This window comes from Chrysemys picta, chromosome 2, assembly GCF_011386835.1.
Source record: "Chrysemys picta bellii isolate R12L10 chromosome 2, ASM1138683v2, whole genome shotgun sequence".
Lineage (NCBI taxonomy): Eukaryota > Metazoa > Chordata > Testudines > Emydidae > Chrysemys > Chrysemys picta.
The window spans coordinates 173,479,094-173,498,260 of NC_088792.1; the positions used below are offsets into that span (position 1 = coordinate 173,479,094).

The window sequence follows — 19,167 nt, forward strand, 5'->3', positions numbered from 1 at the left end:
ATATTTTATTTTTGAACTCCAAGCTTTGCAACTCTGACCAGAAACCTTTTACTGTAGTATTTTGAGGGGCATGTTACCTTTCAAGTTGGCTGTTTTCCAAATGATTTTCCAATCACACGATATTCTGATATCAGGATCCTCTTTCTAGGAAGCTTTTATTTGTTCTGAAGTCTACTCTTGGACACCCATATCCACTGTCCAGTGTGTGAACCAGGAACTTTTGCACTTCTGCGAGTTATGGAAGAGAGGAGACAGCCATGTCTCCCCAAGCACACTCATTTCCTTGAGCAACTAATTCCTTGCTCTCTTGAGTAAGGGCAGTGTTTGCAATTAGCCTCCCAACAAGGGCCGCTGGACAAAGCATTAGCATTACTAAAGGGCATGACTGTGAAATCATAACACTGCAGTTTTTCCAACCACCTGGCAAGTTGCCCCTCAGGATCCTAAATCTAAAGGATCATTGTAGAGATGCGAGGTCTGCTGACCAGACCCCAGATTTCCTTCAGTACAAATGGTGAAAATGTTCTATAGATTTAACCGCTGCCAAGAGTTTATTTCAGGTGGGGAAATAATTTCTCTTTGGAGAAAGATAAGCCACCACCCTCTCAAGTCCTTTGTTTTCTTGGGTCAATACTGACCCCAATCAGTAAGCACTGCTATCTGCATCCAATATGAAAAGGGTTTTGAAATATGGATAGGCCAAGACAGGAGCTGTCACAAACACCCTTATCAGCCCTGAAAAGTACATTCTGCTGACCACTGAAATGTTTTCCCTTTCTCATCCACTCTATGTAGTGATTTTGCAATATTAGCAAATCCACAAATGAACCTTCTGTATTAGGAGAAGGGCCCTACAAAACTGCAGATGTGCGATTGTCTGAGGAGTCAGCCAGTTCTGCATAATCTCAATTTTCTTTGGTTTCTATGGAAATCTCGCACACCCCAAACTACCTGTACACCCAAGGTAAATTTCCTCTTTTTGGAACAACTTGCATTTCTTTTGATTCAATTTTAGATTGGCAGCTTTAATCTTATCACAGATCACTTACAAATATATCCATTCCTGTTCAAAGATTTTAGCAGCAGGTTATCATCTAGGTATAGCAAACTGACAGAGAATGGCATGCCATATAATATTCTGTCCATTCACTTCTCAAAAGTGTGATGCATTGCACAAGCTAAAAGTCATCAATTGCCACAGGGAAAGCAGTTTTTTCCCGTTTTTTGGATCCACTTCCACTTGCCAATACCACTTTTAAGACCTAGCATGGAAAACTATATAGATCCCACTAGAACATCCAGAGTATCACCTATTCATGGTAATGGATAAGAGTCCTTTAAAGTGACAATTTAATTTTCTGTTGTCCACGCACAATCTGGTGCTATCATCTTTGCCTTAACCAAAACTTTGGGTATGGCCCAAGGACTGGTTGAAGGCTCAGTTATGCTTTCCTGATATAGGCTATTGAGGAAATGTAACCACGCTTTTCTCTTTGCTATTGGGAAATGATGAAGTGGCTGCTTAATGGTCATTTCCCCTCAGTATCAATCTTACGCTGGCCCAGAACAGTACTACTTTTCTCTTTGTTGGACTAGGAGGACTCCTGATTCCTAACAGAAAGTCCTTTAGACTGTTCTGCTGCTCCTTATTGATATGTTGCGGCAGAATGCTGAAACAAGACCAACAAAAACTGCATCCCTTCCCCTTTGTAGCTTTCCTTCTATACCAGCATTTCCAGATCCACTGGTTCACATTTTGCAACCATGGTTCCTGTTTTTACTGTTTTTCAGAAACATTCAGCAAACAAACAGAAATGTATTCCTGCTTCAGATTCACAAGAGCTTTAGCTGCTAAGATTTCCCTGAGAATCTGGGTCTCAAAGCAGGTCACACCCACTCCTCATCTTTCTCTTGATGGAAAGTTACCACAGCATATAGCTGCTATTACTGTTTCTGATCCTGGAAGCAGGACAACTTGTTCACAGCAAACCAATTGCCTACATATCATTTGCCTCACCTGAGCCACATCTGTAAAGGGAATTTCCAGACTGATTTTGTAACCCTAATCTTGTAAGACCCCATTCTTGGCATTTATTACACTGTTATTAAGCTATAATGAAGTCCAAACCTTCTGGTCCATGGCAGTCAGGTTGCTGGTCACTTCATCAAGCCATCTTGCCGTTCCAGACGAGGAGCTCTGCAAATGGACTTCCCAATCTATTGAGACACTTTGTAGTTCCTGCTCCAAAAGAGATTTCATTTCCACCTGCAAGTCATTTCTCAGCTCGGTGGAACAGAAGATAGAGTCTGCCATCATGCTACAATGTACAATACTGTCACATCTCTGATGGGAGCTCCCAGGCAATCCAGCAAAGTACTGAACAGGATGAGGTTTTACAGGCAACAAAACTGTTCAGACTTCAGGGTTGGCCAGATCACAAACAGCAAGTGCCCCCAGAGGTTACTCCTGACTCTCAGGTGAGGGCTGAGCAAGACAAGATTTTGTTCAAAGGGAACCAAGCAGTAATCCTAACAGTTTTAAGAGCTGACATCTTCGGATGGATACACACTTCACACCTGGGGTATAGACATGCCTGAGACACGTCAGGAAATGTGTATATACATTGACCAAGTATGAATTGAGAGCATACATGGAGCAGTGCGAGGTGTGCAAAGAGTGTAGTGATCAATAGACGGAGATGCTACAGCCTCATTAAATCCCAACCCAACCCTAGGAAAAGGTTGGAATAGATTGGTTTCCTTTTAATGACAGGAACAACAGTCATAGGAGATTTTAACTCCAATTTCTGAGAGGTGGACTATCTAGAGGACTCCGGCAAGAACTATGATCCAGAAATTGAAGGTACATTTTACAAGATGTGGCATATCTGACACACTGTTCTCAGACAATGGGCTACTGGAGCAGAATTCAAATGATTCAGCACCAAATGAGAATCTGAGCACAAGATGCTCCCCGCCCCCCCAGTACCCACAAAGCAACAGAAAGGCAGAGTTGGCTTTAAAAACAGCCAAGAGACTGATGGCAGAGGCAAAACAGATAGAAAGGGATCCATACCTGGGAATGTTGGACCATTGAAATAAACCCTCCCAGGGACTAGCTAGTAGCCCAATAACAGAGACTTATGGGTTGGATAACTAAGACCCTGCTTCCCATGAAGGATAGTTTGCTGCAGCACAGCAGAGTAACAACAGGCAGCACGCAACAGCACTTATGAGAATGCCAAGCTAAGCAGGCAGCCCTCCACTACAAAAGAGCCAGAGACTTGAGCCACTATGCACACGTCAGCAGCTCTGGGTCTAACCATCAAATAGTCACACAAAGCAAAGGCCACAGGCCACAGTCCAAGCTGCAGTGGGATACAGATCATAGGAGGTAGCTACAGACTCAGAACAATAGCGGAGATGAAACTGAAGACAACTGCTAAATAGTGGCAGACTGCAGGGGCCAAAGGCCAGGACTAGTGGGATGTACAAAGAGCCTCAGACATCAGCTGGCCTGAGGAAGGAGGGTCAGAAGAAACAAGATATATGAGCAATACACAGCACTATAGGATGCCAGTCAACCGAATGAAGGCATCAATAGGGTGGAAGCAAGTTCCCTGAAAAAGTCATAACACAGACAAGAGTGGGAGATAGAGTCGAAGACCAGCACACTTGAAGGACTGAGGCTTACGTACTAGTAACCTCTGGCCCCAGCAAACCAGCGAATGCTGGCTTGCACAAAAGACACAACAAAAATTGTTAAGAAGGAAAGATGTAGCAACTAGGGCTGTTGATTAATCACAGTTAACTCACGCGATTAATTAAAACAAATTAATCGCTATTAAAAAATTAATCGTGATTAATTGCAGTTTTAATTGCACTGTTAAACAATAGAATACCAATTGAAATTTATTAAATTTGGATTTTTTTACATTTTCATATATATTGTATCCTGTGTTGTAATTGAAATCAATGTGTATATTATTTTTGATTACAAATATTTGCACTGTAAAAATGATAAACTAAAGAAATAGTATTTTTCAATTCACCTCAGACAAGTACTGTAGTGCAATTCTTTGTCATGAAAGTGCAACTTACAATTGTAAAAAAATTTGTTACATAACTGCACTCAAAAACAAAACAATGTAAAACTTCAGAGCCTACAAGTCCACTCAGTCCTACTTCTTGTTCAGCCAATTACTAAGATAAACAAGTTTGTTTACATTTACAGGAGATAATGTTGCCCTCTTCTTATTTACAGTGTCACCAGAAAGTGAGAACAGGGCATTTGCATAGCACTTTTGTAGCTGGCATTGCAAGGTATTTACGTGTCAGATATGCTAAACATTTGTATGCCCCTGCATGCTTCGGCCACCATTCCAGAGGACATGCTTCCATGCTGATGACGCTCCTTAAAAATAATGTGTTAATTACATTTGTGACTGAACTCCTTGGGGGAGAATTGTATGTCCCCTGCTCTGTTTTACCGGCTTTCTGCCATATATTTTATGTTATAGCAATCTCGGATGAGGACCCAGCACATGTTCATTTTAAGAACACTTTCACTGCAGATTTGACAAAATGCAAAGAAGGTACCAATGTGAGATTTCTAAAGATAGCTACAGCACTTGACCCAAGGTTTAAGAATGTGAAGTACCGTCCAAAATCTGAGAGGGACGAGGTGTGGAATATGCTTTCAGAAGTCTTAAAAGAGCAACACTCCGATGCAGAAACTACAGAACCCAAACCACCAAAAAAGAAAATCTACCTTCTGCTCAGGGCCGGCGCAACCCATTAGGCGACCGGGCGCTACAATTTGGGGGTCGGCGACTGTATTTCGGCGGCGGGACCTTCTGCCGCCTCTGTAGGGGGCAGCATTTCGGGGCAGGACCTTCCGCCACCTAGGGCGGCAGAAAAGCTGGCAGCGCTCCTGCTTCTCCTGGTGGCATCTGATTCAGGTGATGAAACATGCATCAGTCCACGCTGCTTTGGATGGTTATTGAGCAAAACCCCTTATCAGCATGGACACATGTCCTCAATCAATGGTGGTTGAAGCATGAAGGGACATATGAATCTTTAGTGCATCTGGCACGTAAATATCTTGCGACGCCAGCTACAACAGTGCCATGCAAACACCTGTTCTCACCTTCAGGTGACTTTGTAAAGAAGAAGCGGGTAGCATTATCTTCTGCAAATGTAAATAAACTGGTTTGTCTGAGTGATTGGCTGAACAGAAAGTAGGACTGAGTGGACTTGCAGGCTCTAAAATTTTACATTGTTTTATTTTTGAATGAGTTTTTTGGTACATAATTCTACATTTGTAAAACAACTTTCATGATAAAGAGGTTGCACTACAGTACTTATATTAGGTGACTTGAAAAATAGTATTTCTTTTCTTTTTTACAGTGCAAATATTTGTAATAAAAATAAATATAAAGTGAGCACTGTACACTTTGTATTCTGTGTTGTAATTGAAATCAATATATTTGAAAATGTAGAAAACATCCAAAATATTTAAATAAATGGTATTCTATTATTGTTTAACAGTGCAATTAATTGCAATTAATTTTTTTAATTGCTTGACAGCCCCAATGGCAACCAGCATGGAACTTGGAGGGAAGAGCACAGGTTGCAGAAGGAAAATGTGGTGGAGGCACCATAAACACACTTCTTAGGCATGGGGCTAGAATGCTAGCTGCAGTTTCTCTGAATAGTTTTCTGAATAAAGAGAATCAGTTTAGTTTTAGAAACATGGTGTCCCTTCATGTTATTACTTCAGCATTTGGTACATGAAAATTTCTACATCCTTTCCTGCAGACTTCCTGGTTCCTCTCATTTGAGAGGTTTAGATGCCATGGTGGTCTCAACAGACATGCTGTGCTGGAAGCTGCTGCAACCAGCTTCCTCATCATTAGAAAAGGTGTTTTCCAGCAACCTTGCTGCAAAGCCCCAAGCTCAGAATCCAGTAAGCTGAAAGGCTCCCAATTCATGTGATTGATGCACCTCTTCGCCTAGCTATCAGGTAACAATCAGCACATGGTGCTACAGGTACACGACTATTTTAAACACAATTGGCTTGTCATTTTTATAACACTAAACAGACTGAGAAGAACAATTATCTACCCTCTAAAAAGCTGCATCTGTAGTTTGGTTACAGCTTCCTGCTGCCTTTGGCTCTGATGACTTAATAAAAACATAATCCCTTGCATTAGTTTTGACTTTACACTAGCCAGTCTGGGCCTTGTTTCCCCAACACGATTGCTGGCACAGATGTACAAAGTTTTCCCCAACTGTGCCATTCTGTCTCATTCTAGTATAGAGGCAACAGTGAAATTTGCAAAAAGCAGGGGTGGGGGGAGCCCTAAGCATATCAGAAAACTGACCTCTTCATATTACAAAAAAGCTGGAGTGGTTACATGCAGATATCTGCAATTACATCCCTGCGCTCCAAAGCAGTTCAAGTGTTTGACCTACCAGTCTTCACAAGATCCTTTTAAATCGTATGATCCTTGAACAAGTCAATGGAATTGTGATGAGCCAGGACTCCTGCAGCCAACAGATTTTCTGGGGCATATAATGCTACAGATGGTTTCCTGTTATTCCTGTTGGAGAATCTGAAGACCCGCCAAGTGAACGGTTTTATAATAGCAGAGCGCTCCAGTGGATATAATATGCAATTAGCTATCAGTTACGCTTATTTGCAAAAAGGTTAGCAGGCACTCTTGCTCTACCAATCAATTTTGCTTTCCCTACAGAAACTATTGCTAGGGTGGTGATGAATTTGGCTCTGGCTTGCTCAGCTGGGGAAGGAGGAGAAGACAAAAAGAGAAAGGGCACTCCTGCTTCAGTTCTGTTAAACTGAGTCTTTTATATCGCAATAACTTAGTAACATAACACCCGTCATTATGACTTCATACATGTGGTCAAGATTTTGACATAATAGGAAAATGTGCAGTTGCTTGTCAAAGAGACTAAGTACATCAAGTTTATTATTTTTAATTACTGTTAATTATAGTTATGCATGAAGGCAACTTTCTTGTCTGTTGAATTCCCTTGTCTGCAATGTTTTTTTGTTTTTGTTTTTTTAAAGTGAAATTTATGATAAATTAGCAGGACCTCTCTAATTCACTCCCTTCTCCCTGTTCCTTTCCACATATTTCAGTACCATTAAAATGGACCAAATTCATGCCGTTGTAACTCCATTGCCTTCAGTGGAGATACATCAGGGATGAATTTGGCTCAGTATATTTATAGTGTTACAGTTATGATAAACTAACAAGAGGCTGGAAATTAAGTGAAGGCCAGTGCGCCTGTCTCATGTGCTTTTACCAAGTATCGAGGCGGAGATGCACAAGAATTTAGAGCAGGTATGTCAGGCTACATTTTGTTGGCATGTCACAATCATATAATTTAAGGCTTGTTGATGTTTTCTAGAACAGACACAAGAAGAATTTTTTTCCAACTACCTATGTTGCTGAAATCTTTGATTATTAAAACAATTTACTTTCCACCTTTAATGCCATTTACTTTTTGCACTTTGTTCATCTTATGTGCTAAAACTACACAGCAGTTTCTTTGAATCTCACGAGACAGCTCAATGCTGTTGTATATGGTTTCAACCCCCTCAGGAAACTGATTTGTTCAAAATACACTGGGTAAAATCCTGTTCCCACTTCAGTCAATGGCAAATATCCAGTTAACTTAAAAGAAGTTAATGGACAAAATCCTGGCCACATTTTTAAATCCATGACATCATTTTTGTAGTTAGGATTCATAATTCCCTTTAAAAAACAACTACATATTGGGCCTAAATTAAGTGCATTTCACCCTCTATGAAATGTGTCCTTTTAAGATACAAGTCTTGAATAGAAGGAATTAAGACTCCTCAAAATGCCATCAGACATTTTTATAATTATATCTTTCCTGAACACACTCAAGTTGAATGAACCGGTTTGTGCCTGCAGTTGACAAAGTTATTCTCACATAGCATTACTAACAGCTACTGATAAGCAAATGGCTAGGGAGCTTGTCCTAGCCTGGACAGTCAGAATGAGGCATGTGGTTGACTGTATAATGGTTTCATCTAAAGTGTGGATTCAACAGTGGCCATACTGGTCACAAATAGGCATGGAAACATTGCCTGTAGGTCACATGCTGAGATCTGCCAGAGCAGCAGCTTGCAATGCAGGATGTGCTGCCCTGATAATATGCAGATATGCAACCACTTTTTCTATTCTCTTTTGAAAATACCAGATTTGAGTCTTTACAGCATTTTAAAAAAATCTCCTGCAGTTTCAAGCTTTTTAGTGCTCCAGCCTTAGGCAAGAGGTTATTTCTAACATTGGAAATAAATATAAAACGAGAAGATCTCTATAATGCCTGCCAGGTGAACACCTTTTAAACAACAGTATTCACTTGGAAGGCCAAGAAATAAGGTAACATCAACAAAACCTCAGGGAATTATTTAAAGTAATAAGACCTTTTCCCTTCATGTCACTCTACCAAAGCAATAATGAGCTGCAATTAATATTTATTTTATACTTATACAATATTTCCTTTTCTGTATTAGATGGATAAAAAGAAACATATTAGCATCATATGACTATCACTCAGTTATCCAAGAACTATCAAGATTCGGTGCTATTGAATCCGTGACACCTTCTGGAAGACAAACAGCTGTAGTTATATTCAAAGACATCATTTCAGCATGTAAAGCAATGAATGCTTTCCCAGCCAATGACCCAGGCAGAAGGATCCAATGTGTTTGGCATCACAAATTCATGTCTGAATACAGAATATCAGGCCACAGAAAGATAAAACTTACAAGTTAACATTTTTATTAAATTGTTTCTATACAATAATTAATACAGTAATAATCAACATCAATAAAGGCACAACTAGGATTTACCCCCCCAAATGAGTATTCACTTATTAAAATCCTTTCAATGAGGATAAACAGATGAGCTTCAGGAGTTTGATCTTCACCAACAATAAAAATTACAGTTTTGATTTCTTCCCAAAGAAGCTCATAATAGCATTCATGCATTCGTCAGATAACCACCTTTCCCTGAGGAGTTCACACTCTTGACAGTTAACTGCATGCAGCTTCTCCTTTTCCACACCTCGTATTAACTGCTTTGACAGAGCCAAGGACTGGGAGAAGAAAAAACAAAACAAAACAAAAGCTCACAATTTGTGATGCATACATAGTACAAGTTACGTTATTCTACACATTCCCTCAGCTCAGCATTCTGAAAAGTAGCATGTGAGAAGCACTCAGTATGCAGTATCTAAACTGAACTGTATTCCAGTTAGATTTTTAATTTAATTTGGCATTTTACATAGGGGCCTCTGCTTTAACTGCTGCTAAGACTACTTAGTAGGGTGTGGTTTCAGGAGGAACAATACATCCATCCAGTCAATGCCCAGAATGTGTGTGGACAGACAAGTGTGAATTGGGAATTTGTTAGACTACCTGCAGCTCCAAATATAAATTGAGTTTTTATAAACTGCTGGTATGAGAGTGTCTATTATGAGACCAGCTCATTATGTTTTTCTACACATTCCAAGCAGTCAGAAAAGAGATGGACTATGGATGTAGGTTATTTTCTTTTCGGGAGAGAAATGTGTGTGCAGAGATTCAGGATTTGTTTTCTGTAGGTAGTCTGTTGGTTTGTGTAGTAATCCACTTTTGAAGGTGCTGAAGGTACCACTCCTAGGTAAGTCAGTAAAATGAATATCCCGCATGACAGCAGTTGTAGCAAACTTGTAACTATTAAATAAATAAAAAAAGCTGTTGAAACCAGTATCTCTGTAAACCCTGCAGGAGTTAGCATCCAAGGCAAATGCACATAATTTTCAAGCTCATTTAACACCTCATTTCTTAAAGGTACTTGAATGAAAAGTGATGAGCCATAAATGCAAGTGCATCTTGCCAACTTCAACCAGGATAGCCTCTGTGACAGAGGCAACTGTGACATTAATTCCTGTAGGGAAAACCATAGGAACAACCAAGCTTGAGAAGAACACTTAGGTTGAGGTTTGTTATTTTTTCAATTACCAATAAAGCCAACCCCCAAAATGGTAAGTTTGGACTCTATATAGTACCCTGTTATAGTGTCTGCTCATAAGAGAGCGGGAACTCTCTCTTGTTACAGGCTGTATATACACGATTTTTAAATACTAACGTTTTTGGGGAGATTTGCATAAGCTTTAAGTCTTATCCAAACTTCCTTTTCAAAAGTCCAGTCAGGGAAAACCTCAGTCACAAGTCCCTGGGCATATGCTTCCCCTGCAGTCAACTTCTTGTTAAAAAGAAGCATCTCGTTTGCCTACATGAAAGAAAACAAAAGGCTGTCAATCTAATAAAACACAAGAATTAAGAAACTAAAAAGAAAAACAGAGAAACAAACCTCCAGTTTACAATGCTCCTTTTCATAGTAGAAAAGGAAACTTAAATGTTGCCTGATAATTTCTGTTCTCTGAAAAGGGCTTGGCCACAGGTATGCACTGAGGGATTGCATCCTAGCGCATTGTGGGTAGCTGTACAGCTGTCAGAGAATCTGGCACAGGAAGGGCCATCCCCTCTAAAATCACCCCAGATTAGCTAATGTCAAAACTAATTGTTACTTACTCAGCTATTCTAAATGCTCCAGAACAGGGACTGGCACTCTAAATTGCTAAAGAGATAATCCTTGTCTTCCTAGTGACTATAAAGCACCCATTTCCCTATGTACTGTACAAAATCGTCATAATTTATGTTGAGAAATGTTGTTAACATAAAGGCGCAATATATACCTGATATAGCTATTTAAAACTGCCAGAACTATCACTGTGGCATACCTAAATAACAGCTATTGGGAATTATGCAATTATAATAGGAAGATAAGATCTGCTCTATTTTGATTGTGTGCATTTAAGCCTTTTTATTGGCTTTTTTTTATTATTCCTACTGCAGGCTCAGAAGAGAGAAATGCATGAGTCTGTGGATAGGAGACTAACAAATAACTCAGCCATTAACAGGTAGTAGAGAAAGGTTCTGGAATTTGTGAAAAAGCTTCCTAACAAAACTGAGGAAAGACTGAATATATAGTTTTCCCAAAGGTTCAGCAGGAGTACCTACAACTACTGCTCCCTGCCTGACAGAGGTGCTCAGCTGAGGGGTCCTTTTTAGTGCAATATCCTTCCTGACAACTTTACAGATGCCCTGGCACTGCTGGAGGAAAGATGCAAGCCCTCAGTGAAAGCTGAGAGACATGATTGGGGGGGGGGGGGGGGAAAGGGGGAGAGAGAGAAAGGTTGCATACCTTTGGCTGTGGATTTTTTTCTTTAGTTTTGATATTCAGTTTTCTCTTTATTTCAGTGCCCATGATGATACAATTTGACTACTTTCCTCATGTTTAAAAAACGAAAATTTTATTAAGCAGAGTGCAAAGCACAATGCGAGTGGGTTCCATTTACACGACCCTCCCACAGTCACCCTTCTCACTCATGTAGCTGGATGGCACTACTGAGGAAAACTGGAGTTTAGTTAACCTAGGTAGAAAGCACCGAGTTAAAGTACAGACTTGTGTTCTCTTACCTTGGATAAGCCCATTATCTTTGGAAACATGTAAGAAGAACATCCTTCTGGACTCTGGCCGAGTTCACTAAATGGGGTGTGAAACGTGGCCTATTAAAGAGTAAATCCAACTTTAAAGTGAGGAATCAAACACTAAATTTGTCATTTTAAATAGAAGAAAAATACTAGAGTCTAGTTTTTATGTTAAAGTCTTGACTACAATGGAGTTGCACCAGAGATTAATTTGATCCATTACTTTTACAGGCTTTAAAACACAGTTTAGTAACATGGGTGTTCACCCACACCAATCCTGAAGGGGTTAAAGGTAGGTTAGATGGGACAACTAAACACATAGGCTGCACCTAAAGGGAAACTAGGGATCAATAAAGCTTAATTAAGGATGAAGCTCACCTGGGCAGGAACAGGTGGGGGCACTTATAAAGCTAAGAAGCTGAGAACAGAAGGGGGAGAGGGGACAAGGGGAAATTGCGTGTAATCAATCACTTTCTGATAGAAGGGAGGTTTGTCAGATTACAGAGTCCAGCAAAAAGCCAAAGGGGGAAGCAGTCATAGGGAGAAGAGGAAGCTTAGATGGGGGCAAACCCAGAGGTACCAGAGGATAGAATGAGGGAGTAGGACAGAGCCTAGGGAAGTAGTAACCAGGGCTGGGAGCAAGTAGATCATAGTGCAGAGCACAGGGTCCCTGAGCTGGCACCTGGAGTCATAGGTGCTGGAACTAGGGGTGCTACCGCAACCCCTGGCTTGAAGTGGTTTCCATTACATACAGGGTTTATAGTTTGGTTCAATGGCTCTCAGCAGCCCCACTATACAAATTGTGCCAGCACCCCCGCCTGCAGTAGAGGGCAGGCCTGGGTTCCCCATCAGCCACTGGGAAAGAGGCACATAGAACAGGGGACTGCCTGGAACTGCAGAGACACAGCTTGTTCAGAGAGACACAGACAGACCTCTGCAAGGGGAGAACTAAAGTGACACCACCTAATAAGGAATCAATAATGGTATAACAAGCTCATTTACAGGGGACCCAAGGCAGGAACCAAGAGTTACAAAGGGCCCAATTCTGGCAGTGAATTTTATGCACAGAGTGCTTGCAGGACTGGACCCTAAATTTGACTACTGAAAGCCTTTCGGAAAAAAAACCACCCCTAACTAATACGTATGTGCAGCACTTTTCCATATAGAATATTTACATACATTTCCCCCAGAAGTTAAATAGTGTAAATAGCATAAAGACATGCAAAAATATCACTTCTGAACACACCAGTTCTTAATTTACAGCAATACAGATAAGTTGTCTGTAAAGGATCATGGCATTTTTTTTTTTTTTTAAACATTGTAAGACTTTTTTCTCCCCACTTAAATTCTATTACACACTTGCTTCAGAGCTGAAACCTTGAATATTTTAATAAAGAAGTTATGGCAAAAGTGCACAATGTGATGTCACACAGAACCCTAAACTAGCTCCAAGTTAAAACTCATTTACAGGGTAAAAAAAGTTGAACTGCTGGATTTCACTGAGTGTCTCCTATTTTAAAAACATAAATGTACATGCAAATTGAGTATGAATCTCAAATTTCTGCCAAGTTTCCAATACCGCCCTCATTGTAATAAAAGGCTGGGCACCTCTACTCTATTTACAAACAGTTATACAGTGAGACAATTAAATAAGGTTTCATTTAAAAAAGACATACTGTATACTAATTTGTGCATGTAATATATCGAATCTTAGAATGATGAACTACTATCCAACAGATTGGCAGAAAAAAAAAGTTTGATTGATATAAATGCTGAAGCAACAATCTGAGACTGGTACCCATTAAGAATTACTTTTTTAGCTCAGGAGGTAATAGGTTGTCTTAAAACAAAACAAAAGAAAACAAAAAAAAAACAGAGTTTTTATATCTTAGGTTTGCCTCAAATACGATGTGGATTCATTTCTCTTCCAAAACTTCTTTTCTATCTGAGTATGGACCTTCTGTACCATTAGATAATGGCAATAAATATGCCAGCCATGTAAATTTGAGTGAACATCTCTCTCATTTTATTAGCATGGAATATCACATTCAGTTTAAAATTTATCTTCTACTCACACCAAACTTGGACACAGCTTCGAACACCATTATAGGACTCAGTTTTTGTATAATATCAAATGTGAGATGGTAACAATACATCATTTGTTCTATTTAATGTTTACCAGATTTTTGTTGGGGAAGTTCAGCAAAGGAATCTGGCAATTCAGGGTTTGCTGCCACAGCTTCCTTGGCACAGAGAACAGTAACCCAAATAAACCGACAAAACCATAAAATTCTCCATTCCACACAAGATGTTTAAGGGTATAGCACAGAAATAATCTCTCATTTGAGGAATGAGAAAATGGGCCTCAAGACCAGAGACACTATTAATTCTGTAGACGCGGTAACAAATAATTTACAACAAATGAATGACAGATGCTTCCTATTTTGTGAAGTAACAATCTATATTGCGTATGTATTTGGATTTTATGTCAAGCTTTAGCATAGCTCTTTGTATAGTAAATTTGGTAATCTCAGCCATCTCTGATCTGACTAAAGAAAAGCTGTCATGAGGTTTTAAATTATACATTTGGTAAAGTTAGTTTATTGTATTCCGATTCTCTAATGGCATTGGTTATAGTGGGTTAAAAATAGTCTAATTGTTAACAAACTCATTAGAAGCATAATTTCACATCATCTACCCTTTACTGTGCCAACATGTAATGACTTTTTTCTTCAATAGAGCTCATATCGAGTCTCATTGTTCTTAGTGGCTGTGTTCAAATTACAGGCCATATCTTCATGAGAGAAATATCATGGGTGTAAGAACATCAGTTTAGTTACACTAGCGCAAACCCCTACTGTAGATGGGCTGCACTGATGCAAAGCTTACCTTGGTAAATTTCATTCCCACAAAGTCTAGTGTAGACAGGGATTTACAAACACGGATTGAAAATCAGCCATGCAATTTACGTACCCTGTCAGTAGCATACACAATGTCAAAGAGTCCAAGAAGAGTTACAGAGATTCCAACAGCTGGACCATTCACCACTGCAATCAATGGCTTAGGGAAATCAATAAAATGCTTGACAAAGTTCCTGGAGAGGGGAAGAGCAGAATTTGTCAGGATGATACATTAACTTTTGATGGGGAAGACCAGTCTTTTGCAAAAAACTTAAAACTATTTACATAGTCTATGTTTGTGTAATGCTGTACTATGAAATGTATGGTTTCCATCTTTCCCAATGTCCATTAACAAAGAACACAAAATCTATGTTAAATATCTACACTGCCTCTCCAGCTAGGATTCACAGGACATGTTCAGTGCTAGTTTATTAAAAGGTGAACTGCAAATCAAATTATGAAAATGCCATCCATTCCCTTCAGAAACAGGTAATAGACAAAAAACAGGTAATAGACAAGCTAAGACGGACAGGAAGCACATCATTGTTTAATAACTCACATTTCTCCCCATACACCCCATTTCCATTCTTGAGATATTCATCCCTTCTTCAGCTGTTTAGCTTCTATTCTGCCATGATGACCCAGCATGCTCCAGGAGCCTCACTTCCACTTGTCGATACAGGGTCATGTAAAGGTGTTCTATTATATTCTACACAATTATTTTATATCCTGAAGGGTACAACACATGTTCGTTTTGGGGTATCAGCAGCAAAATGAATACAAGGGCACCACAAGAGTAAGAGGGAGAAGGCCCAACAGAACTTGAAAGAAAAAACAAACAGGTGAAATTTTAGGTTTGTGCTGAATCCCCTACTTAGCATGATTAATGGGGGGCATTTACCACATACTGAGGTAAAAGAAGTTTACAAAATAGATCTGGGTCTTGTTATCTCTTGGGGGGGGAAAACTGAGGTCCACAGGCCACTTGCCTAAGTGAGGACACAGTCCTGCAGCCCTTCACTTGCAGTTTATCTTTAAATATTGGATAGAAAGCAGCAGGTACCTACCTACTTTAGGGTTTTCTAGTGTGCATTATTGTAGTATCTGATGCTTCAGTCAGGAATCCAAAGCCAGAGTATTTCCCAAGTATTTCCCAAGTTTCCGTCCGGGGCCGGCTCCAGGCACCAGCTCAACAAGCAGGTGCTTGGGCGGCCAAGGGGAAGGGGCGGCACGATCGCGGCTTTCCTCCCCCAACCCGCCATCTGGGGCAGCAAAAACCCTGGAGCTGGCCCTGTTTCCGTCTCAAATTTATAAGCACACAGAAGCAATGGTGAAGGTAAAAGATCTCCTAATCCTCTTTTTGCTTAAAATATATATCAGTTTCTGCCTGTTCTAAGTTATATTCCAGCCACAGTGTCATCCCACATACGTGCCCTATATTTGTCCTGCATCTTGCTGCACTGTATTATCTCACAATCTACCTTAAGACTGTAAACTGTAATTTTTTACTATTCAGTGTATAGAGAAAAAGTATGGTCTTGTAGTGAAGGCACAAGACTGGGACTCAAGAGAGGTGTTCAGTTCCAGGCTTAGTCTACACTAGAAAAAGTTTGCTGGTATAGCTACATGAGCAAACCCTCCTCATAGAGATGTAGCTTATATCAGCAAAAGAGTGCTCTTGCTGATATAGCTTCTACTGGTCTCCTCAACAAAATAAGCTATATTGTAAAACTGCATCTACACTAGAGCTTTTGCCAGTACAGAAATGTCATTTTAAAAAATAAAAATCCCACAGTCATCCCTAACTGACATTACTATACTGGCAAAGATTTCTAATGTAGACCTGCCTCATTTCCTAATCTGTAAAATGTGGTTAATACTTCCTTTCTCCCACTCTTGTCTATGTACATTGTAAACTCTTTGAGATCTCTCTTACTATGTGTATGTACTACACAGCCCTACTCTTGGGTGGAGCCTGTAAACCTGAGTTAAGTCAAGTAAATAATATCCTACCCTTTACAGCAGTGTATGCACATACAATATAAAAAAAATTCTTACTCGAGTAATACGGCACCATCTTTTGCCATCTTCTCTATTCCACCGGCTGGTATATTGGTAAAGTTATTCAGGTCATTTCCACTACAGTAATAATCCCCATTTCCTGCAGACAATATAAAGACAAAAAATTCTGAATAGGCAAAATAAAGAAACTGAAGCTTTCTTCTCACGTTTAGAAGAGAAAACTTAACTTTAGACATTTAGGTTAAGTAATTAAGAAGTTGCTTCAAAGCATAAACAATTCCTTGTTAAAGGATATCTTCAACCTAAAAATATTAGTTCTGATATTTTTAACCTATTATTGTTACCAGTAATGCCTAGGAGCAGTGAAAATGAAAGTTAGGGGTAAAAATATTCAGTTTACTTTTTGCATCTGATCACGCTTTGTGAATAGCCAGTTACACTGTTTCCACTGCATAGTAAGTCAGCTTCCCCTGTCTGTATGGGTCTTTCACACAGCAACAAAGGAGAGAAAATACATTTAAAAACCAATAGGAAAATACAATTATAGATTTTTCCTCTCCCCTCAAAACTGGCAGGGGAATCTAAATTACTTAACTAAAAAACAAACAAAACCCTAAATTTCATGTTGTGTCCCTTTAAAACAAACAAACAAACAAAAAAGACAGTAATCTACAGTGAAGACTACAAAGACTAGCATCTTACAATACAAGGCTACTGAGGACACAATTTTCAAACAGGAAGGGTGTGGTTAAAAGTTACAAGACATTGACTGGATGATTCTTTCCTGTTTCTAGAACATACTATATTCTATCATGATGGCTGAAGGCTCCAATCCTGTAAACACTTAAACACATTCATAACTCTGTGCCCAAGTAGTCCTTTTAATTAATCAGTGGCATAAAGGTATGTACATAAGTATTTGCAGGTTTAAGCCCCCGCCACTTATTATGGTTCTCTGAGAATACCACCCAGATTCCACAGTGATGGATGGCCTATAAATGCCAACAAGAACTACCTTTCTTCCTGCTTTAAGGGTAGTACGAGCAAAGTTACTAGTATTGGTACAAAACCCAGTATCTTGAATGTGTGTTGAAAAAGCAAATTTTAAAGACGGACATGACACACTCAGGGCTCACAGACCATATAAGAGAAGTTAAGATTTTTTAACTGATCACTAGAAAACATACAAGTGTCGTTTTTCTATTAGCTTATCAAGAACAGTTATTTCTACTCTGTTGATACATAACCAAACTGTGACTACCACAGAGAATTTAAAAAAAACAACAAAACCAAACCCCAAGAGCAACACCCCCATGCTGGAGATGCGGTATGCAAATTGTACAAATATATCAAAATTGATATTTTCCAGTATCTTTCACAACTTAGCATCTCAGAAGGATATTTAGAGGCAGAAGGAAGTGCAAATCTTATAACATTATCTTGAAAGGATTCTGCTGAGACACTTTGGAAAAAAATTAATCATGCAATTAATCACGCTGTTAAACAATAATAGAATACCATTTATTTAAATAGTTTTAGATATTTTCTACATTTTTAAACATACTGATTTCAATTACAACACAGAATACAAAGTGTACAGTGCTCACTTAATATTTATTTTTGATTACAAATATTTCCACTGAATAAAACAAAAGTAATGGTATTTTTTAATTCACCAAATACAAGTACTGTAGTGCAATCTCTTTATCATGAAAGTTGAACTTACAAATGTAGAATTATGTACAAAAAATAACTGCATTCAAAAATTAAACAATGCAAAACTTTGGAGCCTGTAAGTACACTCAGTCCTACTTCTTGTTCAGCCAATTGCTCAAACAAGTTTGCAGGAGATAATGCTGCCCGCTTCTTGCTTACAATACCACCTGAAAGTAAGAACGGGCATTTGCATGGCACTGTTGTAGCCGGCGTCGCAAGATATTTATGTGCCAGATGGACTAAAGATTCATATATCCCTTCATGCTTCAACCACCATTCCAGAGGACACACATCCATGCTGATAACAGGTTTTGCTCAATAACCATCCAAAACAGTGCGGACTGATGCATGTTTCATCATCTGAGTCAGATGCCACCAGCAGAAGCAGGCCCTGAGCAGAAGGTAGATTTTCTTCTTTGGTGGTTTGGGTTCTGTAGTTTCCGCATCGGAGTGTTGCTCTTTTAAGACTTCTGAAAGCATATTCCACACCTCGTCCCTCTCAGATTTTGGACGGTACTTCACATTCTTAAACCTTGGGTCAAGTGCTGTAGCTATCTTTAGAAATCTCACATTGGTACCTTCTTTGCGTTTTGTCAAATCTGCAGTGAAAGTGTTCTTAAAATGAACATGTGCTAGATCCTCATCCGAGATTGCTATAACATAAAATATATGGCAGAAAGCCGGTAAAACAGAGCAGGGGACATACAATTCTCCCCCCAAGGAGTTCGATCACAAATTTAATTAACACATTATTTTTTTAAGGAGCGTCATCAGCATGGAAGCATGTCCTCTGGAATGGTGGCCGAAGCATGCAGGGGCATACAAATGTTTAGCGTATCTGACACTTAAATACCTTGCAATGCCAGCTACAAAAGTGCCATGCGAATGCCTGTACTCACTTTCTGGTGATGTTGTAAATAGGAATGGGCAGCA

General features: G+C 39.4%; 1 protein-coding gene and 1 non-coding gene across 10 annotated transcripts in view; one reads left to right on the forward strand and one right to left on the reverse strand.

Moving 5' to 3' along the window:
• The window catches only part of LOC122174719 (uncharacterized), a 28,591-nt gene extending 19,882 nt beyond the window's left edge, over positions 1-8,709 (forward strand). Inside the window, exon 4 of the transcript XR_010598731.1 lies at positions 8,573-8,709. This is a non-coding gene — a transcript (uncharacterized LOC122174719). The remainder of the gene's footprint in view (positions 1-8,572) is intronic.
• Positions 8,710-8,819: 110 nt separating this feature from the next.
• The window catches only part of ECI2 (enoyl-CoA delta isomerase 2), a 47,450-nt gene continuing 37,102 nt past the window's right edge, over positions 8,820-19,167 (reverse strand). For all 9 annotated transcript variants that reach the window (XM_005305980.4, XM_008165362.4, XM_005305981.4 and 6 more), the window contains 5 exons: positions 16,555-16,657; positions 14,570-14,690; positions 11,585-11,674; positions 10,191-10,334; positions 8,820-9,156 (listed from right to left, as the gene is read on the reverse strand). In XM_005305980.4, the coding sequence (XP_005306037.1) occupies positions 9,001-9,156; positions 10,191-10,334; positions 11,585-11,674; positions 14,570-14,690; positions 16,555-16,657 (614 nt within the window). In that variant the 3' untranslated portion in view covers positions 8,820-9,000. The remainder of the gene's footprint in view (positions 9,157-10,190; positions 10,335-11,584; positions 11,675-14,569; positions 14,691-16,554; positions 16,658-19,167) is intronic.